At 43.3% G+C, this 27,943-nt stretch overlaps 1 protein-coding gene across 2 annotated transcripts in view; it reads left to right on the top strand.

Moving 5' to 3' along the window:
- The window catches only part of capn3a (calpain 3a, (p94)), a 124,960-nt gene that overhangs the window by 21,604 nt on the left and 75,413 nt on the right, over window positions 1-27,943 (top strand). For both annotated transcript variants that reach the window (XM_080202987.1, XM_080202986.1), the window contains exon 2: window positions 11,354-11,423. In XM_080202987.1, the coding sequence (XP_080059113.1) occupies window positions 11,354-11,423 (70 nt within the window). The remainder of the gene's footprint in view (window positions 1-11,353; window positions 11,424-27,943) is intronic.

Raw genomic sequence — 27,943 nt, forward strand, 5'->3', positions numbered from 1 at the left:
AAACATAACAATCATGTTGAAAAATATTTCTACGCTATATTTTTACCTGTGCATTTCCTGGACAGGAAATTTAACATGCAAAATATGGTTTAGTATTTTGAGTTGAGAACCTGTATCTGAGTGTCGACTCAGACAATTGGCATCCTTCCACTGGTGAGAGATGATGGAATGCAACCTCAAAACTTTGATATGATCAGATGAGATCATCTCCATGAGGGTGAAGTGTCCTCTCCATTTGATTTTTGGCTGCATATCCCCCAGCAGGATTTGGAGATACAGTTTTCCCCAGTATCCGCATTGTTTTACTTCTCAATCCAAAAGAAGGGTGAGTGCCCCTACATGTGGAGCCCACTCACTCGCAGAAGTTCCTGGAAGGCGATTAATTAAAGGGAGTATCAGCCCAGGACTCCATCACAATGTCTCTCCTGATCCAGACCGACAAGGCAGTGTGTCCCAGTAGCTGGGAGTTGGTTGCTGGATGCCAGGGCACGTCCACATGCGGCATGCTAGTATATCACATCCCTGGGTCCTGTTTCCTCAGATCCATTGTTCTTCAGAATGCAGAGTTTAAGTTAATAGTTTATTAATTATTGTCGCAAGTATGCTCACATTAACACTGCAATGAAGTTGCTGTGAAAATTCTCTAGTTGCCAAATTCCGGTGCCTGTTCGGGTACACTGAGGGAGAATTTAGCATGACCAATACACCTAACCAGCATGTCTTTTGGGCTGTGGGAGGAAACCAGAGCATCCAGTGGAAACCCACGCAGACGTGGGGAGAACATACTGACTCCGCACAGACATGGACCCAAGCCAGGAATCAAACCTGGTTCCCTGGCACTGTGAGGCAGCAGTGCTATCCACTGTACCACCGTGCCATCCTTATTGTGCTCTATCCTTTGAGTTTCTGAGAGGTGTCATCAGACAAGTTTTAAGCAGGTATCCTTTGTCTTTGAGCTGCCAGTTGGGAAATCTGCTTGGAAATGTGAAGAGTTGAGAGAAAGTGAGTTTGGGAGAGTTCTGAAACTCTCCTGAACTCTCAGATGTTCAGCACTTTTTTCATGAAATTTCACCCAGAGTTGAGAGTCTCTTCACTTGCGGGTCCCTTGGGAACTCTGAGTTCCATGTAGTTGATGACAGATGTTGTTTTCATATCATCTTCTGCCATTTTCAGGAGGTAATGGGCAGCACAAGCATCCCCCTTAAAAGAGAAAAGGATCGGTTTTGGAGGACATACAACATTTTGAATATTTGTTGTCACCATCCTGGAGTGATTCTAGAATATGTCTATGCCCAGAAGTTGGATTTCTTGAGAGTCACAGAGTGGTGTGCCTGTTGCTCGTAGCCCGAGTTTTTTCAGTCATAGTTCCTTATCTGAAAGCACCATGACACAGGCTTCTATGTTTAATTTGAAATGGTGAGATGATCATTTACAGAGATGTCAGCATTTCAAAAATAGAATCCGGGATTGTTGATGTCAGCCAAGAAGCACTGTTAAATTTTTTCCTGGTGTGTTATCTCAATCTCGTGGACTGTTTTGGGATCTCTTCCTCACATCTTGATGCTTAGACTTGTGCAACTTTCTGAGTATCCCAGTCAGTTGCAGTGAAAACATAGCACAGAGATTGCTGGACATTTCTCTCGCCTGTGAGGTCTTTTGGCTCCACAGTGCTGACATGGCCCTCCACCATCTTGTGGTGTGTTTATTTATTGTCACCCTTTGGCCTGGTATCTCACTACCCTCCTGTGGCTTTATAAGCTGGAGTTGTTCTATACCATGACATAATTTATCCTCACAAAATGGACCAATGTTGCTGGCAAATTCCAGACTGTCTATTTGGATTGCCTTTTCCAGAGTCTGTATGGATGTTCAAAAGGACATCATCAGCCATTCGGACTACTATTCAGTCTCATACAAGCTCTGTAGGTGAAGCCACATCAGTTAGCTGGAGCACTAGAACTTGGATGGTTGAATATGGTCGAGGCTTCATTCCATCCATGTTGGGATTGCACAGTCTGATACGATCTTCAGTACACAGGGTTTTCTTACTCTTTATTATACAATATCCATCCATGCAAAAGCACTTATTTTAGAAGCTAAAACTTGCCTCACGGAAGCTGTATTCTTTTGAAGTCCAGAAGGAGAGCCTTTTGTAGTGTAAACACTCTTGCTGGTGTACATTTGAGGTCACCATAGTCATAGCCTGCAGCCAATCAGCATCATTAATTTAGAGAAGAGCCAACAGCTTCCTCAGGCTGCTGCATTCTTGAAGATGTTATTCTTTCTTAAATAAAAAACTATTGAAGGATTTTGGAACATTTTCATACTTATCTGAGAATTCATTTATTCCTTCCATATGTTTTGTCATCAATTTCTTGCAGCGAATTTTCTAATTAGGATTTGGGCACTTTAGAATGTTGTTGGAGTATGTTAGGGCATTTAAGAGGTGATTCCCAACTTTGGCTGAGTTTTTAAAGCTTTTTTTTCTCTCAACAGTGCGCAGCTGCCATGTGATATGGTGGCACCTCTGAAGGGGGATGGTTGCAGTGATTAACAAAACATAATTCTTTGATTAATCTCCTGAAGACTGTTAAAAGCTTGTTTAGCGTTAAAACTGAATTTTTCTGACCCTTGCTAGGTCCTTTGGCTCAGCAATCAGTGGGGATTTTCAGTGGATTTCCACATGCTCTGGTGGAATCTTTTGTGATGTAGAGATGCTGGCGTTGGACTGGGGTAAACACAGTAAGAAGTCTCACAACACCAGGCTAAAGTCTAACAGGTTTATTTGGTAGTAAACACCACTAGCTTTCGGCGTTTGCCCACCTGGAAAGCTAGTGGTGTTTACTACCAAATAAACCTTTTGGACTTTAACCTGGTGTTGTGAATCTTTTGTGCACAGTGGATTTTTCTTCTGCATCTGTAATAGAGCATCTTTTTAGCTGATGTCCAGCTGTGCCTTCAATTCATGTGCATTTCAGCAAGATCAGGATGTTGTTTCTTTAGTATTTCAGATTTTGCATCCTTCATTAGATTCTGTTTTGGGTTTGTTCATTAGCTATCATCATGTTGTAAAGGTTTGTTCAGTAGATCTCTGAACAAGGTTCAGAGGCTTGCCTAGTTGACCAGTAGTAACACATAACTGTATACAAATATACATAGTATAGCCAAAACTAGGAGCTATCTTCATGTTGACTTCTATTCCATACAACTCTGTTTCCTCTCTACTATGTGTCTCTATACATCATTTACTGAACACCATTATACTACAGATACATGTTTAGATAGGCCAGTTACTACAGTGCTGTCTGAGCATCCAGAAGCAGTCAATTGATTGTTCATTGTGCCCTGAGGATGAGGAAGTGCAACCTCTTTATAAGAACATGATTTTGAAGGGGGAAATCGTTTGCCAAACTTTCCAATGCCCTCTCTCCCCGCACCCACACAACCCATGTTGTCTGGAGCAATATGGACTCTTGTATGGAAAAACAGATAAATCTGGCACAGTTCCTTCACAATAAGAAAACTTGATGCCTTCTTCAGAGCACTGCATTGTTGGAAGTGCAGCTCTTTGGACAAGATATTGAACTGATGCTTCATCTCTGCCCTCTCATGTATACATAAATGATTGCATTGTATTGCTTGTACAGAGACTACCTTGGACTCAATAGTCTGAATCATTTCCTATGCCATAACAACGCTATATATTTAGCATTGATGAGCAAATGAGGGATAAATAAATAAAAGGATTTGTCAATAGGATGAGATGAAGAGCGGTGGGAGAAAATAAAAATGGAGCATAAACACCAGCATTGATCTGTTAGGCTGAATGGCTTGCTTTTGTGCTGTAAATACTATGCAAGTTATGAAAGAATCTGGTATCACTAACACCAGTCTAATTTGGGGTGAAGGTAACTCGAGTAAACAGGTTTGTTAGATGGTTTAACACTTGCTGTCTACCAAGGACAATAATTATTGAATTATGAAGGATGCTTGCCTTTTTGACAGGCCTGCTTTTGACCGCAAACTGTTAAAAACTATCCAGGTCAGGCAACTTTACTGCAACCTTTTGTCATATGTTTAGCTCACTTGCTTCAACCATTTGGCTGTACATTGTAGCGCGAGATCCAACTCTATAGTGCTAAGTGTCCAAGTTATGGACATGCAGAAATAAATTAAAGGACTCTGTGAAAGGACTCAAAGTATGGAACATTTTACTATTTTGGTCTCAGTAAATAAAGTACCCTTGAAAGTTAGCCAGTGTATTGTTTTTGCATTGCCAAGGTATTTTGCTTCTATATTAATTTATTTATTATAATAAGGACTTTTTTAGTTTAGCCTGAAATGTTTATTTCAGCATGATTTTTTTCCTTTGAAGAAAGCAGGGTGTGGCCTGGGGTTGTGGGAGTGTGTATTATAGCTTTGAGATAAAGGGTATTGTTCAAGTTGCTGCATGCTGATCCTTTGTTCTTTGCATGAGGTGTAACAAGCTCCAGTTCATAGATGATGTAGTCCTGCTATTAAATCTGGCTTGATCCTAATAAGTACAACTGTTAAGACAGGCCTGAAATCTAATAAATTAAATCAATGAGAACAGAGAGAAATCTTTTCAAAAACAGACATCTGTCTCTATTCTGGGACTGAAAAGTGACTGGGTCAGAATTAAAGGGGAGAAATGCATCAGCACCTGATGTCACAAGCTCAACACCAGCCCAGCCAGGGCTACAAGACCAACAATCAATGGGCTTGTGTCTCTATTGGATTAAAGTCTATAGTCTGTCACACACACAACCCATTGAATGCAGCTTTAAACATCAATGCCATTTGCTGAGGCAGACTGGGCCTCTTTCAGTTCTTTCGATACAGAAAAAAGATGTTTATCTCTATTTTTCTTGCTATCCTTCGTCAATGTTATCAACACAACCTCTCTGACGGTTGTAACTCAGCAGTCCCTCGACGGGTAAGTTTTGTTCTTTCTCTATTGTACCTCGGCCAATGGCCTGAGGGACATCAGCTTTTGTGCTCTATTCCGCAGGTGTGACGTTGCTTGAAACCCATCCAATCAAATATGAGCAGCCTGGATTTATGCCAGGTGTTTGTGTCCTCTGAAGGTATTGTAACGTGCCGACTGACATCACCTGCTCCTGGTGAGGTAGTTGCTGCTTCACTAGCACTCTATCTGCTGATTGCGAAGTGAACATCTTTCCTGGAAATCATGCCATACACAGCATCCGGGCATTTATGTGACCGCCTGGTGCGTGAGAGGCAGAGGAGGGAGGGGGAAGGGTCAATTCACAAGCCCGTCAAATTTTATGAGCAGGACTTTGTGATGCTGAAGCAGGAATGCATGCAGAAAAAGATTCTGTTTGAAGATGAGACATTTCCAGCGACAGTGGAGTCCCTCGGGTACAAAGAACTGGGACAAAAGTCCACGAAAGTGAAGAACATAGTGTGGAAAAGACCAAAGGTAGGGATCCAAGCAGAATCTATTTTCTAGTAGATGTCTTGCCCAGTAGGATATGTCAGTTTGGAGTTCCTAAAATGACTCTGAGGGATGCCTGTGCTCTGCAATAGGTGGTTGAGGGTGGGAGTACTCGCAGTTGTTATAAGTAAAGGGCAATCTTTATAACGTGTTGGTGGGGATTGGAATAGTTGCAGCCACAGCAAGTGAAGGACAGTCTGCAGTATGATGACTGAGTGTGAGTGGTAGAATTTGCAGTTACTATAATTGAAGAGCAGTCTGTGTAATCTGAAAATGGATACAGGTGGGACTGCTTGCAGTTACTGTAAGTAAAGGGCAACCTGTCCTGTGATAGAAAGGTGACAGTGGACGTACTCAGTTACTGTAAGTTAAGCACTTGGTTTACTGTAATTCGAGAGTGAGGCTAAGAGTACTGGAGTTACTGTAAGTGAATCGCAAGCTTGCTCTGAGGGAGGGAATACTCTGTTACTGTAAGCGAAAAGCAGTCTGTGTAGTCTCACACTGGATATGGGTGGCACTACATATCATTACTGTAAGCCATTTTTAAAATTTATTCATCCGATATGCTTTTAAGGCTAACATTTATTGCTCACCCCTAATTCTCCTTGGGATAGGACAGTAAATAATGTTCATGGACCATTGTAGTCAAGATGCTATTCAGAAGGGAGTTCCAGGATTTTGACTCTGTGATGTAGAAGGAATGGCAATATTTTTCCAGGTTAGGTGTGCATGTGTAACATGTCTGAACTTGGAACTGGTGGCATTCCCATGTACTTACTGCCCTTGATCTTCTAGATCAGGCTTGTCCAACGTGCGGCCCAAGGGCTGAATGCATCCCTCAAGCCCATATATGTGGCCCCAGAGCCAGTTTACAAAATGCCAGTGAGGCAGATAAGTTTGAGTGGAAGAAACTGCGTGGAGTTGCTCCTCCATCACAGACCATTTATTTCTGCTGTTTGACTCATCAATGAATTCAAGGCTGGGAACCCAAGGGTTGGAGGCCAAGGAGCAGGGTACCAAGGGCTGGGGAACCAAGGAGTTGGGCCCAGGGAGTTGAGGGCTAGGAAGCCAAGGAGTGGATTGGGAGAGCTGACGGCTGGGAGCAAAGCCCAGGGAATGGAGGTGCAGGAGAGCAAAGATGCCAGTAAGCAGAGCCCGAATATCTGGAAGAAGTCCCGGGCATCTGGAGCGGGCTGTAGGCATGCGAGAGCACAGCACAAGGCAGCATGAGCAGAGCCCACTGGCTTCTGAATGAGTGAATGATGCAGACTGTGTGAGTGAATGTATGAGAGTGTGGGAGTGGCAGAGTGTGAGAAAGAGAATGTGATGAGGGGAGAGAGAGATTATGTTAGCGGAACGAGAGAGAGATTGTGAGGGAAGAAAATGTGAAAAGGGGAGGGTGGTGGAAGAGTATAAAAGGGGGTGAGAGAGTGAGAGTAAAAGTTTGGGTGGGTGGTGGTGAGAGTGCCGGGCAGAATATGCCCATAACTCTGGCTCACACCCAGTATCAGGCTCCTTACTCACCCTCACCCACACATACCACCAGGCAGTCTCATCACATTGGATGAAGGTGACTGAATGAATACCCAGAGCTTGGAAATGAGCCAGAAACACATGTGCTCATTCTATTATGCTCTAATACTCATCTTGATTTATTACGCTTCTTTTCGAGCAGCATGTTGCTTTTCTTTTTTGTTTTGAAACTCATTTAATGTTGTACCAAATTTTGGCTGGGTGGGTGGGCGATTTTCCTACCTCGTTTTCAGTGGACAGGAATGGAAGCATAGCAGAGAATTGAGTGGGAGTCCGTAAACGACTTACATGCCAGTGGGATTTCCCCATTCGCATGTTCCCAGCCCCCGTCACTGATGACATAATGGGATTCCTGCCATGAATCAGGAACCTCATTAGTATACATTAACATACACCTAACGGGCCTCCCTGCTGTATAGTCCTCCAATGTAGGAATTTCCCCCCTGCTGGTGTGACGCCATGTTGGCAGGGTTTACAACAAGTTTTGTAAAATTGAAACCTGGTACCTTTACATCCTCTTGGGGATGTAAAGGTAAAAGGAGCCCTCAGTAGAGAAATTCATGCCTAGGCACTGGGGATGGTACCTGAGCACTCCCAGTGGCAATACTGGGAGGGTATCCATTGGGGGTGGGGCGGGTGTGGTCCCAGAGAAGTGGTGATCCCATATTGGTGGGGGGTGGGGTTTGGGGTGGGATGGTCCCAAGTTTGTGGGCGGGGCAGGAGGGGGTGCAGTCCTATGACTGTGGAGGGTGGGGAGATGTTATATTTATTTTTCTTCGATCAGCATACCCTTTACACATGGCACCTTTGATCTTTTTAGAAGCTGCTTTTGCTGAGCCTGTCCTGCCAGCATGACATGGTTGGACCACCTCCTGTTTTTCTCAGCAACATGCTTGAAAATATAGCAGGAAAAGCCAGCAGTGCAGCTGGAAGGCTACACCCTGCTTTTTCTGTGGAGGGGATTCACGCTTTACCAAAAAACTGAAAAATTCCATCCTTTAGCTTTCTGAAATTTGTTCAGTGTAGAAAGTTTTCAAATGTGACTCCTTCCTTCTTCTGTCTCTCCCCCTCCCCTATGCTAAAAGGTTGGATTAGCCTGTTCTAGGTGGTAGATGTCACGGGTTTCGAAGTTGCAGCTGAAGGATACATGACAAGTTGCTGCAGTATATCCTGCAGATGGTACACACTGTAGCCTCACTGTGCTGCAAAGGACCATAGTGCTGGAGGAAGTGAATATTTAGGGTGGTGGATGGGGTTCCCCTCAGTGGGCTGCTTTGTTCTGGATATTCCTGAGCTTCTTGAGTATTATTGGAGTTGTACTAATGAATGTAATAGATAGTGGACATGCTTTGGGGAGTTAAAAGAATACTTTGGCTCTGACCTGCTGCTGTAGCTGCAATGTTGATGATAGAGGATTTGAAAATAGCATTGCAGTTTTTTAATATTCATTCATGGAATGGGAGAATCACTGGCAATGGCAGCATTTATTGCCCGTCATTAATTGCTCCTGAGATGATTGTGAGCCTCTTTCTTGCATCCTGCAGGCCCATGAATTATAGATACCCCAACAATGCTGTTAGGGAGGAAGTTCCAGAGGTGGCATGGTGGTTGGTACTGTGCTTAGCACTGCTGCCTCACATCGCCAGTGATCCTAGTTCAATTCTGGCCTTGGGTAACTGTCTGTATTGAGTATGCACGTTCTCCATATGTCTCTGGGCTTCCTTTGAGTGCTCCAGTTTCCTTCCACAAAGTTCACAGATGAACAGGTTAGGTGGAATGTCATGCTAAATTGCCCCTTAGTGTCAGAGGGACTAGCATAGTAAATATGTGGGGTTGCAGGGAAAGGGCCTGGGTGGGATTGTTGCAGTCTTGATGGGCCAAATGATCTCCTTCTGCCCGGTAGGGATTTATGATTCTATGACAATAAAGGAGCAGTGGTATAATTTCAAGCTAGGCTGGCGTGTGACTTGGAGAGAATTTGCATGTTGTCATACGTTTGCAATCCTTCATGATCTACATGGTACGATCAAGGTACGACTTAGTGGGATTTCCCCATTCGCATGTTCCCAGCCCCCGTCACTGATGACATAATGGGATTCCTGCCATGAATCAGGAACCTCATTAGTATACATTAACATACACCTAGCGGGCCTCCCTGTTGTATAGTCCTCCAATGTAGGAATTTTCCAAGGTGGCCTTCACAACACCCGATAATGCAGAATCGCTGAGCAGAAACTGATAGCCAAGTTCTGCACACGAGGACAGCTTCAACCAGGATCTTGGGTTCATGTCACACTATCTGTAACCCCCCACGACTTGCCTGGGCTTGCAAAATCTCACTAGCCGTCCTGGCTAGAGACAATACACATCTCTTTAACTTGTGCTTGGCTCTTTCTCCACTCACTTTGTCTGACCTTTAAGACATGATTATCTTAAGGTGCTGTTGGAAGAACCTTGGCAAATTGCTGCAGTGCATCTTGTAGATAGTACACCATTGTAGCTACAGTGCACCATTGGTGAAGGGTGTGAATGTTTGAGCTGCTGGATCTATAAGCTACTTTGTCCAGAATGGTGTTGGAGTTGCACTGTTCTAGGGAAGTGGAGAGTATTCCATAATTTTCTGACTTGTGCCTTATAGATAGTGACCAAGCTTCGGGGAATCAGATCATGAGCAAATTGTTTGGCATGGAATCCCCAGCTTCTGATCAACTCTTAGTAGCATGTTATTTATTGGGTTGCTTCAATTAAGTTTCTGGTCAATGGTAACCCTCAAGATGCTGCTTTTGGGGAATCATTGATGGTAATATTGTTGAATGATGTGGAGATGCCGGTGCTGGACTGGGGTCGCACAAAAGTCTCACAACATCAGGTTAAAGTCCAACAGGTTTATTTGGCAGCACAAGCTTTCAGAGCACTGCTCCTTCAACAGGTGAGTGAGGAGTTGTGTTCACAACAGGGCATATACAAACACAAACTCAATTTACGAGATAATGGTTGGAATGCGAGTCTTTACAGATAATCATGTCTTAAAAGTCAGACAATGTGAGTGGAGAAAGAGCCAAGCACAAGTTAAAGAGGTGTGTATTGTCTCCAGCCAGGATGGCTAGTGAGATTTTGCAAGCCCAGGCAAGTCATGGGGGGTTACAGATAGTGTGACATGAACCCAAGATCCTGGTTGAAGCTGTCCTCGTGTGCGGAACTTGGCTATCAGTTTCTGCTCAGCGATTCTGCATTATCGGGTGTTGTGAAGGCCACCTTGGAAAACAGTTTGAATGTTGTCTAAGTCTTGCCGCATGCAGTTGTAGAACTGAATACTCTGCAATCAGCAGCAAGTATCTATACTTCTGACTTTCTGATGAAGGCTATTGCTGAAGCAGCTGAAGATGATTGCATCTGCAGCAATGATTTGCCTCTATCTTTGTGTTAAGCATGATCTCTGACAGTGGAATCAGTGATATCATTGACCTCACCTTCAGTAGGCCTCCTTGATGTTACACTAAGTCAAATGCTGCCTTGTTGTCTCCAACGTTCTACCTTCTGTAAACCTGAGGTCACCCCAAACTCTGCTGCTCATGTCTTAACTCAGAGTAAGTCCCATTCTCCTGTTCACCCAAGTGCCCGCTGAGTGATGTTGGCTCCCAGCAAAGAAACATTTTAGCCCAAATCTTATCACTATTCATGTTTGTGGAATTTTCCCATCCCGCTGCAGTGAATGGAGATTTGGCTGGCCATCAAACTCTCCAATCTCGCTGCTGTGGGAGCGTGGTATGAAAAGCAGGTAACATCATTCCCTTTGACTTTTAAAATTCTCATTTTTGTTTTCAAACCCTTCATGTCCTTGCCCTCCCTACCTTTTGTAATCTCCTGCAGTCCCAAAACTCTCTGAGATATTTGCATTGTTCTAATTGTACAGTCCCAATTATATTTGCTCTACCGATGGTGGCCATGCTTTCAGCTGCTTAGATCTCAGCTCTAAAATGACCTCTCTTCAACTTTACATTACTCCACCTTTTACACACTCCTTTAAAACCTATCTCTTTGATCAAGCTTTTGATCATCTCTCCTAATATTTCCCTTCCATATCCAATTTGGCCTACATGTGATTCCAGACAAACAGCAATGTGGTTACTTCTTAACTGCTTTCTGAATAGCCTAGCAAGCCATTCATTTCAAGGGCAACAAGGAGTGGGCAGCAAATGCTGGCCTTGCCAGTGATGCCCGTATTCCATGAAACAATAAAGAAATAAATATTTTCCCAAGGTGAAGAAGGGAATGTTCGAGTTAAGAGGACGTTTTCAGTTGCTGACAGGCCTGACTAATTATGATTTGTTTCCTTGTCAGGAAATTTGTGAGAATCCAAAGTTCATCATTGGTGGAGCCTCAAGAACTGATATCTGTCAAGGAGATTTGGGTAAGCTCTTGCTTGAAGTTTTCTAAGCCTTGAAATTACTTCAGAGCTAGTATGGGATCAACACTCAATAGCTTCTGCAACACCATTGATCAGCTATTTTAATTTAAACAGGTTATAAGTTTATAAAGTTGGTTATAATAGAGTGGAAGAATTTGGCATGAATGCATTAAGATTGTGCCAGTAACGCTTTCCATTCTTTAGTTGGTACTATCAGGGACCCAGTATGTTAACTGATCACCCTCCAAAACAAACATTTTCATAGTGTTAGAGCAATTAAGTAACACAAAAAAGAATGTTATTCCTTGAAAGTATAAAGATATCCAGTGAGAAGAAACACTATCCTTTACCAACGTGGAAATCATAGGAACATGCAAATTTGAAAAGTACGTGCTTAGAAATTTGCCTGAACCCAAAATGCCACAGATAGACCTAGGACCATCTTAGTATTGCACCTTATTATCATTTAACCAGTGAATTGCTGATGGATTTTATTTTATTTATTATTGTCACATGTATTAGCATACAGTGAAAAATATTGTTTCTTGCGCCGTATACAGATAGACCATATTATTCATAGAGAAGGAAATGAGAGAGCAAAATGTAGTGTTACAGTCATAGCTAGGGTCTGGAGAAAGATTAACTGAATGAAAGGTAGGTCCATTTAAAAGTCTAACAGCAGCAGGGAAGAAGCTGTTGTTGAGTCAGTTAGTACATGACCTCAGACTTTTGTATCTTTTTCCCGACAGAAGATGGTGGAAGAGAGAATGTCTGGGGTGCGTGGGACCCTTAACTATGCTGGCTGCTTTGCTGAGGCAGTTGGAATGGATGGGAGGCTAGTTTGCATGATGGATTGGGCTACATTCACAACATTTTGTAGTTTCTTGTGATCTTGGCAGAGCAGGAGCCATACCAAGCTGTGATACAGCCAGAAAGAATGCTTTGTGTGGTGCATCTGTAAAAGTTGGTGACAGCCATAGCTGACAAGCTAAATTTCCTTAGTCTTCTGAGAAAGTAGAGGTGTTGGTGGGTTTTCTTAACTATAATGTTGGCCATGGGGGGACCAGGACAGATTATTTGAAGCTCTCGACCCTTTCCACGTCGTCCCCGTTTGTGTAGATAAGGACATGTTCTCCTTTATGCTTCCTAAAGTCGGTGACATTGAAGGAGAGATTATTGTTGCCGCACCAATTCACCTGATTCTCTATCTCATTTCTGTACTCTGTCTCATCATTGTTTGAGATCTGACCCACTATGGCAGTGTCATTAGCAAACTTGAAAATTGAGTTGGATAAAAGGTGTCCCAGGCAGCTTGCTGGAGTTGAGAACTCAAAGGTAGCACTGGTCCACAGGTGAGACATCAAGAGAACTGAGGGTCAGGAAGGCACAATCAAAATGTCCTGTTATCATGGTCCCTACGTGTAGATCAGTTATCAAGTATTCCTTAAAGGGTATAATAACTCCAGCAGTTAGCTGTAAAGGAATAGCTTTATTGCACAAAGTAAAGTCAAGCAAAACCACAAGCCTGTGGTAAACACAAACAGGTCCCAAATGCGACAATACAATGGACCCACTCAAGGGCCTGCTTTACAAAGGGTTTGGTTTATGGGCTCCATCTGGTAAGGTAATTACCAATCACCAGGGAGCTCATATTTTATGAGTCTGATAGGGAGGTCAATCAGTGATTTCCCCATGCAAGTCCTGGGTATTGTTACAGAGAGAGAAAAAAACAAATGTTAGTTACACCTCACAAAAAAAACCTATTAAGATAAAAGTGTGCATTATTCATAAGAACATAAGAAATAGGAGCTGGAGTAGGCCATCTAGCCCTTTGAGCCTGTCCCGCCATTCAATAAGATCATGGCTGATCTGTCGTGGCTCAGTTCCACATTCCCGCCCTCTCCCCATAACCCTTAATCCCCTCGCTTATCAAAAACCCATCAACTCGCGTCTTAAAAATATTTAGCGAGGCAGCCTTCACACTTCAACGGGCAGAGAATTCCAGAGATTCACCACCCTTTGCGTGAAGAAGTTCCTCCTCAACTCCGTTCTAAACGGCCCCCCCTTTATCTTGAGGCTGTGCCCCCTAGTCCTACTGTCCTTTCTGAGCAGGAAGAGTCTCTCCACCTCTATCCTATCCATCCCATTCATCATCTTATATGTCTCAATGAGATCTCCCCTCATTCTTCTAAACTCTAACGAGTACAAGCCTAGTTTATTCAGCCTCTCCTCATAGCTCAACCCCCTCAACTCCGGCATCAGCCTAGTAAACCTCCTCTGCACTCCTTCCAAGGCCAAAATATCCTTGAGTAAGTGCGGTGACTAAAACTGCACACAGTACTCCAGCTGCGGCGTCACCAGTGCCCTATACAGCTGCAGCAAGACCTCCCTACTTTTATATTTAATCCCCTTCGCTACGAAGGCCAGCATCCCATTAGCCTTCCTGACCACCTGCTGCACCTGCAGGCTGGGTTTTTGCGAGTCATGCACAAGGACCCCGAGGTCCCTCTGCACCGTCGCCTGCTGCAGTTTTTCGCCACGTAAGTAATAGTCCTTCCTACCATTATTCCTACCAAAGTGGACCACCTTGCACTTGCCAACATTAAATTCCATTTGCCAGTTCCTGGCCCATTCACCCAGCCTATCTAGATGCTTCTGCAGACTGTCCACACCCTCCGCGCAATTTGCCATTCCACCAATCTTGGTGTCATCAGCAAATTTCAACACCATACACTCGGTTCCCTCCTCCAGATCATCTATATAAATGGTAAATAGCTGAGGCCCCAGCACCGACCCCTGGGGCACTCCACTAGTCACCAACCGCCAATCTGAATAGCACCCATTGACCCCCACTTTCTGCCTCCTATTAGACAGCCAATCCTCTATCCACACTAACACCCTACCCCCAACTCCATGCCCCCTTACCTTCTGCTGTAACCTCTTGTGAGGTACCTTGTCAAACACCTTCTGAAAATCCAGAAAGACCACATCCACCGGCTCTCCTCTATCCACCACCCTAGACACATCCTCGTAGAACTCCAATAAATTCATCAGACACGACTTCCCCGTAACGAAACCGTGCTGCGTCTGCTCTATCAAGCAATTCCCCTCAAGATGCCTCGCTATTTCCTCCTTGATGACGGATTCTAACATTTTACCTACAACAGACATTAAACTAACCGGCCTATAATTCCCTGCCTTTTGCCTGGCACCCTTCTTAAACAACGGCGTAACATTAGCCGTTTTCCAATCTTCCGGCACTTACCCGGAATCCAGCGATGTTTGGAAAATAACCACCAAGGCATCCACTATCACCTGCGCCATTTCTTTCAGAACCCTCGGATGCATTCCATCCGGTCCTGGGGACTTGTCCACAATCAGTCCCTCGAGTCTGTCGAGCACCGCCTCTCTAGTAACAATAATGTGATTGAGACCCTCCAGTCCTACCATCTTTCCATCGCTAACACCCGGCAAATTATTCACGTCCTCCTCCGTGAAGACCGAAACAATAAAGTTATTCAAGGCCTCAGCCATTTCCCCATCCCCTACCACTAAGTTCCCCCTCTCATCCTCTAAGGGTCCAATGTTCACCCTAGCCAGCCTCTTCCTTTTTATATATTTATAAAAACTCTTGCTATCCATTTTTATATTAAGTGCTACCCAGCTTCATAGTTTATCCTACCCTTCTTTATCAACTTCTTTGTCAATCTTTGTTGACATTTAAACCTCTCCCAATCCTCCTCTTGCCCACTACTATTAGCTACTCTAAACGCCTCCGCTTTTACTTTAACACTTTTTCCTTCGCCTCCTTCATTATCCACGGCTTATTACCTCTCCTCCTACCGTCCTTTTTAACCATCGGAATAAATTTCTGCTGAGCACCAAGAAAGATCTCCTTAAAGATCCTCCACTGCTCCTCAGCAGACCTACCTTCCAACGCGCTCCCCCAGTCAACATTCACCAATTCTTCTCTCATCCTACCGTACTCCCCTCTGTTCAAACAAAGGACACGTGTCCGGGAGCCCACTTTCTCCTTATTCATATGTAGTTCCTCAAGGGCAAGTAATTACATACTGCAGCCGGTTACATATAAACCTCTGGTTTGAAATATCAGATGAAAGGGAAGATACTGGCTGATTGGTTGGCTAATTTTTGACCACCTTGGCTCCAGTTCAAAGACTCGGGTCCCCTAAGGTCTTTTGGTTCTTGTGGCTCACATTGAGGTGAAGACGGTGTTCTGTGTGATCTTTACGACTTTGAGAAAACAGTTCTTCTTCTGGGTAAATTACAAAATGGAGGATCTTCTCTCAAGGTTTTTCCTGGTTGGTGAAATTAAGAAGGAGAAGGAAGTATTTCTGCCCTGATAACATCCTTCCCCTCCTGGCCAGTGATTTTTATGTAATGAAAAACATTTCTGTTCCCATGGATGGGCTTTATTGTGAGTTGTTGAGAAGAGTTCTTAATTTTCCAGTAAGTATGACTAGATCACTGATCAGATGGCTTCTTACACAGTAGTCTTCATTTCCAAGTAACCACTAGCAGGCTATTATTCACTGAAAGCAGTGGTTGCTATCAGGAAGAGAAAGAGACCATTAGGCTAAACAAAATCCATACTTGGATTGTCCCTACTTTCCCCTTTCTCCTCGTATTCCTCAGCTTTTTCTTATCGGAAATGTGTAGTTTCCTGACCCCACAAATATCCTGTTTCAATAGCCTTGCCCAGAAACTTTTATAAGACTATTATCCTTTGAAGAAAATGTTCTGTCTAACTCCACTTTCACTTTTGCTTCTTGGCACTTGAACCTTAGCATTCCATGAACAGTTAAATGGACACAGTGGCTGCTGCTTGGAAACTCATGCACGTGAGGTTATTGATCAGTTCCGATGAATTATTAAGAACTAGCCATGTGAAATTTTTCATTCTGCGAAAATAAGGAAAAATTATATGTTATTAATAGTTGGCTAATGAAATCATAGGAACATGTGAATTTGAAATATATCAGTTTAGCAATTTGCTGAACCAAAATGCCACAGATAGGCCCAGGGTCCACTTAGCGTTGCATCTTGGGCCTCGTTATCATTTAACTGGTGCATGGCTGAATGCTAAAAGGCTTCCCAGGTAACTGGTTGGGGTTGAGGACTCAATGGTGACTCTGGCCTTCAGGTGAGTCATTAAGAGGATTGTGTGTCGGAAGGACTAAAAGTGAATGGGAGTCCATGAAGATGGGTAGTAATTGTGGAGATTGGGGGCTGCGATCAGAAAGGTAGTGACCAAGTTTGTGCAGGATGGCACCAGTGATTGGGAGAGTTTATGGTTATAACTGGGATATTCAAGGTTACGTTGAGGGTGGATCATGGAGAATGATGGCTGGAATTGCCTGCTTTGACAGTGCAGGTAAGTATATTTTAAATGTTTACCTTGCTGAGTGCAGCAATCCTTTTAACAATTGCCTGTTAGTCCATATGTAGTGGTTGCATTTAGTTTTCCACCTTGGAGAGCACTCTTGCTTCGGAGTCAGAGATTGTGGGTTCATGTTGCTCTCTAAGATTTGAGCACAATAACCAACATTGACAATCCAGCACATTACTGAGGGCTCTGCGCAATCAGAGGTAGTGAACTGGATTTTCCACTGTTCCCACTGGCAGGATCTTCCCACCCCACTGATGGCGCTCCCCATTCCCTGCCATGGGTTCTCTGGCAGCAGAGAGTGCGAACAAAAACTCCGTTGACAGCGGCGGGACCAGATGACCTCACCACGCCCATTGATGAGGGGTGGTGCTGGGGACTAATAGAAGAATTGTCCCTGATGTCCTAGCTATTTTATATCTCTCAATTAACACTACAAAATAACAGATTATCTGGTCATTATCACATTACTGTTTGTGCGCTAATTGATTGTCACATATTTCTACATTATAACAGTAACAACACTTCAGAAGTATTTCATTGACTGCAAAGTACTTTGGGATGTTTTGGTTATTGTAATAAGTATCATGTAAATACAAATCTTTCGTTCTTCCTGCTAACAGCTGTGTTCAGGGCAACAAAATATTTCAGGGAATGCTTCCAATCCCTTAGCTTATGCAACACATTGAGGTCACTGCTTAATATGTAGTGTGAAGAGAGACAAAACTGGGATCAAAGTACTTTCAAGACTCACCACCTGTCACCGGTACCTGTGACTATTCCCCAGTACAGGTCATGAAGGATGACAAAATTAAGGAAAAATATCACAGCTTTTGGAGAGTTAATGAATGATATAAGAGCAGAGTGTTTCTTCCATTCTTCATAGAACAATTGCTGGAGCTACTGTTTGCTGACAAGCATAAAATAGCATTGTGTGAGATAGGTGCTGGGCCTCGGGTCAGTGCTTTGGAACAATGCCCATTAGGAGCAGCACCCCAGCAAGCTGCCGACCTTTGTACAGGCTATTGTTTCAGCAAACCATGTCCTAACAATCAGTTGTGCTGCTAGTGGATTCTCTGTGTTCAGATGGAGCATGCTCTGTATCATCAGTAGCAAAATATTTGTTTCTTGCATTTGTACATGTGATAGGGGCACCATTAGCTAGGCCAACATTTATTGTTCATCTCTAATTGCTGTTGAGAAGGTAGTGTTGAGTCTGAATGAACTGTTGCAGTTCAACTGGTGTAAGTACTCCCACAGTGCTACAAGGGATGGAGCTGCAGGATTTTGAACCGTGACAATGAAGTAACAGTGATATATTCCATATCAGGGTGGTATCTGTCTTGGAGGGGCATTTGCAGATGCTGCTGTGTTTATCCTTCTAGTTTAGTTTGTTTTATTAGGGTCACAACTGGGCTTACATTGACACTGCAATGACATTACTGTAAAAGTTACTAGTTGTCACATTCTGGCGCCTATTTGGATATAATGAGGGAGAATTTAGTTTGGCTAATGCATCTAACTAGCACGTCTTTCAAACAGTGAGAGGAAACTGGAACACCTGGAGGAAAGTAGAAGTTGTAGATTTGGAGGGTGCTATTGATGGAGCTCTGCTGAGTTGCTGCAGTGCAACTTGTAGATGGTATATTCTGCTGCCACAATGAACTGGTGGTGAAGAGAATGGATGTTTTATCTGGAAGGTGAGCTGCAAATAAAGTAGGTGCAAATCAAGTGGGCTGCTTTGTCCAGGATGGTATCAAGTATCCAGGCAAATGGAGAATATTTCGTCAGATTCTTGACTTGTGTAGTGCAGATAGTCGTTAGGCTTTGGAGAGACAGAAAATTAGTTAATCACCACAGAATTCCTAGCCTTGGAACTGCTTTTGTAGCAGTAGTGTTCATATGACTAGTCCAGTCAGGTTTCTGGTCAGTGGAATCCAAGATGTTGATGGTGGATGGATAGCATGGTAGCACAGTGGTTAACACTGCTGCTGACAGCTCCAGGGATCTGGGTTCGATTCCCAGCTTGGGTCACTGTCTGTGTTTGCACATTCTCCTTGTGTCTGCGTGGGTTTCCTCCGGGTGCTCCGGTTTCCTCCCAAAGTCCAAAGATGTGCGGGTTAAGTTGATTGGCCATGCGAAAATTGCCCCTTAGTGTCCTGAGATGTGTAGATTAAAGGGATTACATAGAACATAGAACACTACAGCACAAACAGGCCCTTTGGCCCACAAGTTGCGCTGATCATATCCATACCTACCAGGCCATAGAGCTATCTGTAACTCCCAATCCCATTAAACCCCATGTACTCATCCAGAAGTCTTTTAAAAGACCCCAGCGAGTTTGCCTCTACCACCACCGACAGCAGCCGATTCCACTCACTCACCACCTCTGAGTGAAAAACTTACCCCTAACATCTCATCTGTACTTGCTCCCCAGCACCTTAAACCTGTGTCGTCTTGTAGCGACCATTTCAGCCCTGGGAAATAGCCTCCGAGAATCCACCCTATCTATACCTCTCAACATTTTATAAACCTCTATCAGGTCGCCTCTCAACCTTTGTCTCTCCTTGGAGAAGAGACCTAGCTCCCTCAACCTATCTTCATAAGGCATGCCTCCCAATCCAGGCAACATCCTTGTAAATCTCCTCTGCACTCTCTCGCTTCCACATCCTTCCTGTAGCGAGGTGACCAGACTGCGCACAGTATTCCAAGTGGGGTCTGACGAGGGTCTTATAAAGTTGCAGCATTACCTCCTGACTCCTAAACTCAATCCCTTGATTAATGAAGGCCAGTACACCGTATGCCTTCTTGACCACATCCTCCACCTGTGAGGCCGATTTAAGAGTCCTATGGACCTGGACCCCAAGGTCCTTCTGCTCCTCAACACTGCTAAGACTCCTACCCTTGATATTGTACTCCTTCATCCCATAGGCCCTGCCAAAATGGACCACTACACATTTATCCACGTTGAAGTCCATCTGCCACTTCTCTGCCCAGTCTTGCATCCTATCTATGTCACACTGCAACTTCTGATATCCCTCCAGACTATTCACAACACCACCGACCTTTGTATCATCGGCAAACTTACTAACCCATCCCTCCACTTCCTCATCCAGGTCATTTATGAAAATGACAAGCAGCAAGGGTCCTAGTTCAGATCCCTGGGACACTCCACTGGTGACTGACCTTCATGCAGAAAAAGACCCATCCACAACCACTTCTGCAGGCAAGCCAGTTCTGGATCCACAAGGCCAAAGCCCCTTGGATCCCATGCCCTCTCACCTTCTCAAGAAGTCTTGCATGGGGGGCCTTATCAAACGCCTTGCTGAAGTCCATGTAAACCACATCCACCACTCTTCCTTCGTCAATGTATTCAGTCACATTTTTGAAGAACTCAACTAGGCTCGTAAGGCACGACCTGCCCTTGACAAATCTGTGCTGACTATTTTTGATCATGCTAAACTTCTCTAAATGCTCATAAATCCTGTCCCTCAGTATCCTTTCTATCAACTTACCAACCACTGAGGTTAGACTCACCGGTCGGTAATTTCCCAGGCTATCCCTGTTCCCTTTCTTGAAAATAGGAACCACATCCGCAATCCTCCAATCCTCAGGAACCTCTCCCATCTCCTTCGACGATGCAAAGATCATCGCCAGGGGCTCTGCAATCACTTCCCTCACCTCCCACAGTAGCCTGGGGTACATCCCATCCGGTCCCGGCGACTTATCTTGACAGAATTTAAAAGTTCCAACACATCCTCTTTCTTAACATCCACATACTCAATCTTTTCAGTCCGCCGCAAACCTGTAGTACAACCTCCCAGATTACTTTCCACCGTGAATACCGAGGCAAAGTACTCATTAATCACCTCTGCCATTTCTTCGGTTCCACGCAGACTTTTGCCCCTTCACCTTTTATAGGTCCTATCCTTTCACTTCTCATCCTTTTACTCTTCACATATTTGTAGAATGCCTTGGGATTCTCCTTAATCTTACCCACCAAGACCTTCCCATGACACCTTCTGGCTCTCCTAATTTCCTTTTTAAGCTCCTTTCTACAAGCCTTATACTCCTCTAGATCCTTAACATATCCTAGCTCTCTCAACCTTTTGTACGCCTTTCTTTTATTGGGTAAAATATGTAGGGATATAGGGCTCGAGCCTGGGTGGGATTGTAGTCGGTGCGGACTCAATAGTCCGAATGGCCTCTTTCTGTACTGTAGGGTTTCTATGATTTCTATGATAAAGTTCAGCAATGGTAATGCTGTTGGCTGTCATAGGGAAATAATTAGATTCACTCTTATTGGGGATGATCATTTCTGGCATTTGTGTGGTATTTTACTTGTCACATTATCAGCCCAAGCCTGAATATTGACCAGTTCTTGCTGTATGCGGGCATGGACATCTTCAGTAAATGAGTTGCGAATGGTATTGAACACTGTGCAATCTTCTGCAAACATCCCATTTCTGAGCTTTTGATTGAGGAAAGGTCATTGATGAAAGAACTGAAGAGGGCTGTGCTGAGGATGCTGCCCTAAGGAACTCCTGTGGAGGCTGAAATAATTGTTCTCCTTTGTGCTAGGTATGACTCTAACCATAACAACTGAGACAGAGCTTCAAAAAGAAATCTGCGTGAAATACTGACAGATATTCCTGAAATCTGTAGAAATATATACAGATGGGGAATGGCCCACATTTGATCTGCGTCCGGGGGGGTGGAGGCCAGATTTCACTCTGCCCTTCCCGGAACAGAATGAAACAAAAGCACTTTTTGCTGAGACGGTTGTGGGGAGCCAGAAGATTTTTTGACACTGCACTTCTGCCCTCTGGGGTGAAAATACAGTTTAATTTGTCAGACTGGTGACCCTTCATCAATATAAACTCATATTTCCTCGTGCCAAGCAGCTCTCCAATGAATCTGCACTGTGCCTCTATTGCCACAATATCCAGAGTTTTACCCTGGGCTCCTGAATAATGTATTCCAATTATACATAGTAATACACAGTTTTCAAAAGCTTATTAAACAACTAAATTTCACATAGCACACTCCCTTAACCAGATGTAATGTTGCCCACATCCTGTGGGAGCACGGCTATGCAATTGTTACCATGGTTTACTGTTGGGGCGAGGTGGAAAGAGCTTTACTCTGCATCTAGCTGCACTGTACGTGTCCATGGATGTGTGCTACACCTTGGGTAATTAAAATGGGAAAGGGTTGATTTTAAGACTTACATGATGTGCATGAAATTCACCAGGTAAAGTCCAGTTGTCTGTCTCTATCTTTTAAAAGTTGTCAGTACACTAATAACTGGTTGTCAGTGCTCCTTAAGTATAACTTAACACAATTCCTTCAACTCAACAAGAACAAGCCCTAGAATATTGCAGTCAATAAATCAAATCTGTCTGGAGGATTAGCATTCGAGAAAATAATCCCATCAGATTACTATGTGTGAAATTTAAGCATAAACTATCAGGATCAAAGTGGACTCAAGATGTCAATATTTAACAGAAGCAAACATTCAAACCAATATTACAAAAAATAAGCAGCAAATCAAATGAGACACCAGGGGGAATTCTTCATGCTGTTGGGATTCTCGTGGGTTTCATAACGGCATGGGGTGACATCAATGGGAAATCTCATTGACAGCAGCAGGGCCAGGGAATCCTGTGCCAACGTGCCATTTCCTGCTGCCGAGAAACACATGGCTGGGAGGTGAAAAAGGTGGGAGCCTTATATTGGAAAAAATGACTTATTTGATAAAATAACATGTAAAAGGTTTGCTAATGATATTGTGGTTCATGGAATAGAAGGGTCAGTGTTAGCTTGGATAAAAAACTTGGCTTAAGGGCAGAAAACAAAGTCATGTTGTTTTTCAGATGGGGAATGGTAGACAATGGTGTTTCCAAGTGTCATGCTATGAACATTTCTTGTTTGAGATATATATATAAGTGACTTGGAATTCAGAGTGAAATTACAAAATTTAATCATGATACCAAATTGTTTCAGGCAGTGAGGATGGTACCAGTCGACTGTAACATGACATAAATAGATTACTAAAATGGGCATTCAAGTGATAGATATAATTTAATTCAGATCAGTGTGAGCTGATGCATAAGGTGGCAGAAGAGATCTGTAGTTCAAAATGGACTTAATGGCAATATAAAGGGATGGATGGACCTGGGGATCCACCTCCAGGAGTGAAGACTTTTGAAAGTGGCAGAATATATTTAGAAGGTTGATAGGAAATCATATGGGATATTAAGTTCATAAATAGAGACATTTAGTAGAAAAGCTGAGAAGTTATGCTGAACATTGATAAGCTGCGGTTAGACCACAACTAGAATGTTGCATCGGGTTCTGGAAGAATGTGAGTGTCCTTGGGAGGATGTTGATGAAATTTACCAGGAAGGTTCTAGGAAAGTGTGTTTTTAGCTACAAGGTTAGGTTGGAGAAGCTTCAGTTGTTCTCCTTGAGCAAAGCTGATTATTATAGGTTTGGAGAAGATAGACAAATCAGAACTGTTCCCTCTAACTGATCGTACAAGGACAAGAGGACATAAGTTTTTAAGTTTTGGATAAGAGAAGCAAAGAGATTGTGAGGAAGAACTTTTCATGCATCAAATGATAATAATCCAGAGCTTGCTGTCTATGAAGGTGGCAAAAATGGAGATGATGAATGATTTCATAGGAAATTGGATTAGTAATCTGCGTCGGGGGGGTGGTGGCCAGATTCATGGCTGTGGATATGGGAAGTGAATTGCACATGGACTGGACTGCACTTTGGAGAGCCAACATGTATTTGATTGGTCAAATTATTTATTTCCATGCCATAATGAGTTTTGGATTCAATGGGTGAATTGAAAGTCTGACCCCCAAGATGGGTCTTGAGGTGGGAGAGAGCATTAAATCATGCTGGAGGGTAGGGCATAGGGATTCCATCGCCTTCTCACCTATTTCCCCATTAAGCCTGTGAATAGCTTTCCTGCCCAACATCAGTTGTTTTCTTAAATATTATTAAATATTAGGCACTCTATGTTTCAGCAGACAAAGAATAATTTTCTTTCAGCTTTTAAAGGGCAGGCTATTTAAATAACTTCAGAGTCTGACAGTTCTTTAGCCCTTATCCATCCATAATAAGCATTTCTATCTACTTTCTCCAGTGAAAATGGATTCTGTTTGAACTCAACACTGATTTCAAATGGCTCTGCTAAGTTTGTGTTTCTATTATGTAGGAGTCACATCCTGTTCCCTTGTCTTACCAACAAAAATGGGATGTGCCAGATTTGGGGGCGGAACTTCTTGATCTGAGTCACACCTTTTTTAAAAGGTGCTGAAGTATCCACGACAGCACGAAAATCTAGGCCTAACTCTGAAGCTTTCTACAAAGGGAGGTGATGTCCAGAGGTATTATCGCTAGACTGTTAATCCAGAAACTCAGCTAATGTTCTGCGGACCTGAGTTTGAATCCTCCCGCGGCAGGTGGTGGAATTTGAATTCAATAAAGAAATCTGGAATTAAGAATCTACCCATGACCATGAAACCGTTGTCGATTGTTAGAAAAAAACCCATCTGGTTCACTAATGTCCTTGAGGGAAAGAAATCTGCTGTTCTTACCTGACCTAGCCTACGTGTGACTCCAGATCCACAGCAATGTGGTTGACTCTCAACTTCCCTTCCAGGGCAACCAAGGGTGGGCAATAAATGCTGACCAGCCAGCGATGTCCAAGTCTCACTTATCTGCAGAGTGTTTCCAACACTTTCTGTTTTTATTACAGCTTTCAATGACTTGGAGCAGATTAAAGTGCTTTGATTGATTTGATAGTTGTTTAAGATAACAAGGAAATGAGATAAGAGGACATTTAACTGTATTTCCGGAGTATAGAACAATGACTAAATATACGATGGAAGTATTTGGACAGAGAACAAGAATTTTTTTTAAGTAAATAGGGTGTGAAGTTGTAAATGCAGAGTTAGTGATTGAAACAAGTGATGTCAATACTCAAAAAGGAGTTGAAGAGGCAACTGAAAGAATTATCTTTTCTCCCTGTGAAACCCAAAAAGCAGGTCACAGATTTATTCTATCCTTTAACTGTCTGTGTCAGCCTATCACATGTTGCTTCTAATATTAGCGGTACGATTAGCCTTGCAAAGTTCAACAGATGGTGCATCAGTGCTGTCTTTAAATGTCACAGCAATTTGAAGACAAGGTGTCCTGTTTCTTTCATTTGGCACATCATATGAGATAGTCATTTCCCACTGATTGTTGGTATTATCTAAAGATATGAATTCATGCCTATTACAGTCTTGCGCTCCTTGGGTTTGGTTTCGCTCTTCCAATCCAATGTTGAGCACCTTCACCTGATCAGAACTTATGTAATTAAATTGATCTCTTGCAGTTTTTGTCTTCAATAGAAGGCCTTTTATCTGCTGGAGTGTAGTTCCTCAGTAATTAGTACATTTCTGCATCTTGTGAAAATGGCCATTCATTACATGTTAGGCCATACCGTGAGCATCAGTGGATTGTTATATTGTGGGGGCAGGGGATGAAAATGATGACATCTGAGCCATATCTGTCCTTACCTAACATCGTGATGTGGAGATGCCAGTGTTGGAAAATACAGTAAGAAGTCTCACAACACCAGGTTAAAGTCCAACAGGTTTATTTGGTAGCAAAACTTTTGGAGTGCTGCTCCTTCGTCAGGTAAGTGGGAGTTCTGTTCACAAAGAGGGTATATAAAGACACAAACTCAATTTACAAAATAGTGGTTGGAATGTCAGTCTTTACAGGTGACCAAGTCTTAAAGGTACAGACAATGTGAGTGGAGAGAGGGTTAAGCACAGGTTAAAGAGATGTGTATTGTCTCCAGCCGAGACAGTAAGTGAGATTTTGCAAGCCCAGACGTGTCATGGGGGTTACAGATAGTGTGCCGTGAACCCAAGGTCCCAGTTGAGGCCGTCCTCGTGTGTGGAACTTGGCTTTCAGTCTCTGCTCAGCGCCTCTGTGTTGTTGTGTGTCATGAAAGCTGCTTTGGAGAACATGGCCCTCATAAGAACAGGATAGGGTGCTCAACTCATCAATTGACAGTTTCGACGCACCACAGCGAAAAACTGTACTCAACTCCTCAGAAGACAAACACGGGATGCGGTCGACATCCAGTACTTCCCCGGAGTGGAGAAGCTACGACATCTTCTCCGGAACCTTCAACATTGTCATTGATAAAGACGAACATCTCGCCAAGGCCATCCCCACACCCCCACTTCTTGCCTTCAGACAATCGCACAACCTCAAACAGACCATTGTCAGCAGCAAAATACCCAGCCTTCAGGAGAACAGCGACCACGACACCATACAACCCTGCCACAGCAACCTCTGCAAGACGTGCCGGATCATCGGGTCATCAACACGGATGCCATCATCTCACATGAGAACACCATCCACCAGGTACGTGGTACATACTCTTGCAACTCGGCCAACGTTGTCTACCTGATACACTGCAGGAAAGAATGTCACGAGGCATGGTAAATTGGGTACCATGTACCATGGTATATGTAGATGTTACGACAATGGATGAATGAACACCACTCGACAATCACCAGGCAATAGTGTTCTCTTCCTGTTGGGGAACATCTCAGTGGTCACAGGCATTCGGCCTCTGATCTTTGGGTACGCATTCTCCAAAGCAGCCTTCACGACACACAACAACGCAGAGTTGCTGAGCAGAGACTGATAGCCAAGTTCCGCACGCATGAGGACAGCCTCAACTGGGACCTTGGGTTCATGGCAAACTATCTGTAATCCGCATGACTTGTCTGGTCTTGCAAAATCTCACTAACTGACCCGGCTGGAGACGATACACATCTCTTTAACCTGTGCTTAACCTTCTCTCCACTCACATTGTCTGAACCTTTAAGACTTGATTACCTGTAAAGACTCGCATTCCAACCATTATTTTGTAAATTGAGTTTGTGTCTTTATATGCCCTGTTTGTGAACAGAACTCCAACTTATCTGACGAAGGAGCAGCACTTCAAAAGCTAGTGGCTTTTGTTACCAAATAAACCTGTTGGACTTTAACCAGGTGAGACTTTTTACTGTGCTTACCTAACATTAGCATGCACAGGGCTAGAGTTAAGGCCAACACAGAGGCATTTATTACTAACAGATTCTCCAACAAGAAGCAATAGAATTATAGAATTATACAGCACAGAATGACGCCATTAAGCTCTTTGTTTCTTTTCATATTCATTCAAAGATGTAAACTTCGCTGGCTAGGCCAGCATTTGTTGCCCATTGTTAATTGTGATGTCCTTAATTTGGAGGTTGGACTTGATCTGCATTGGGGATATGTGGTGACAATAGCATCATGGATAGCAGCATAAGGGCTGACTAAAATATGTGTGCCTATCCCATGTCCCAATTCGATACCCAGGTAACAACTGAGTGGTCAATGCTGTTTTACTCTTATACTTTGTACTGGATTGAGATGGTTAAAATTATGATAAATATTAACTGTATTTTTGTGGGACTTGAGTCACATATAGGCCAGTCTGGGTAAACACATCTGGTTTCTTTCCCTAAATGCCTTTCAGGAAAATATATAACCTACTCTGAAATGTTGACATAGGACTGTTTATTGGATCAGTACTTGATGAGAGATCTATGCTGCAACAAAACCATTCTGTACCTTATTTAGGAGCATTTGATGATGCAGTGTATAGACATAACTATGTGTTTAACCTGTTCTACACCTCACTGTAGAGTGCTTGACACACCAGCAATGAGTGTAAAAAGCTGGAATGCAGCTTCTAATCCCTTGAGTTTAGCTGGCCATTAAATTAGATAATCTGCAATTGAACTCTATATACCCCAGGTTGTATCATATCACTGAATGCCTTTGATTACCAACTTGTTTTAACATTTAAAAAATGTAAAATGAGAGTGATAAAGCTCTATTTGCAGCACCTACACTCCTAAACTGGTTCAATGCAATAAAGGCATCCAAAATGCACATAATTAAATATTCAAATGGGAGGCTTTCAAGTGTACGTTCCTGTAAGGATAAAGAATAAGTATGGCAAGTTTTGAAAACCTTGGATAATGAGAGACATTGTGATCCT

The sequence above is a fragment of the Carcharhinus amblyrhynchos genome, chromosome 14, assembly GCF_965287045.1.
Source record: "Carcharhinus amblyrhynchos chromosome 14, sCarAmb.v2.hapA, whole genome shotgun sequence".
In the NCBI taxonomy this organism is placed as follows: domain Eukaryota; kingdom Metazoa; phylum Chordata; class Chondrichthyes; order Carcharhiniformes; family Carcharhinidae; genus Carcharhinus; species Carcharhinus amblyrhynchos.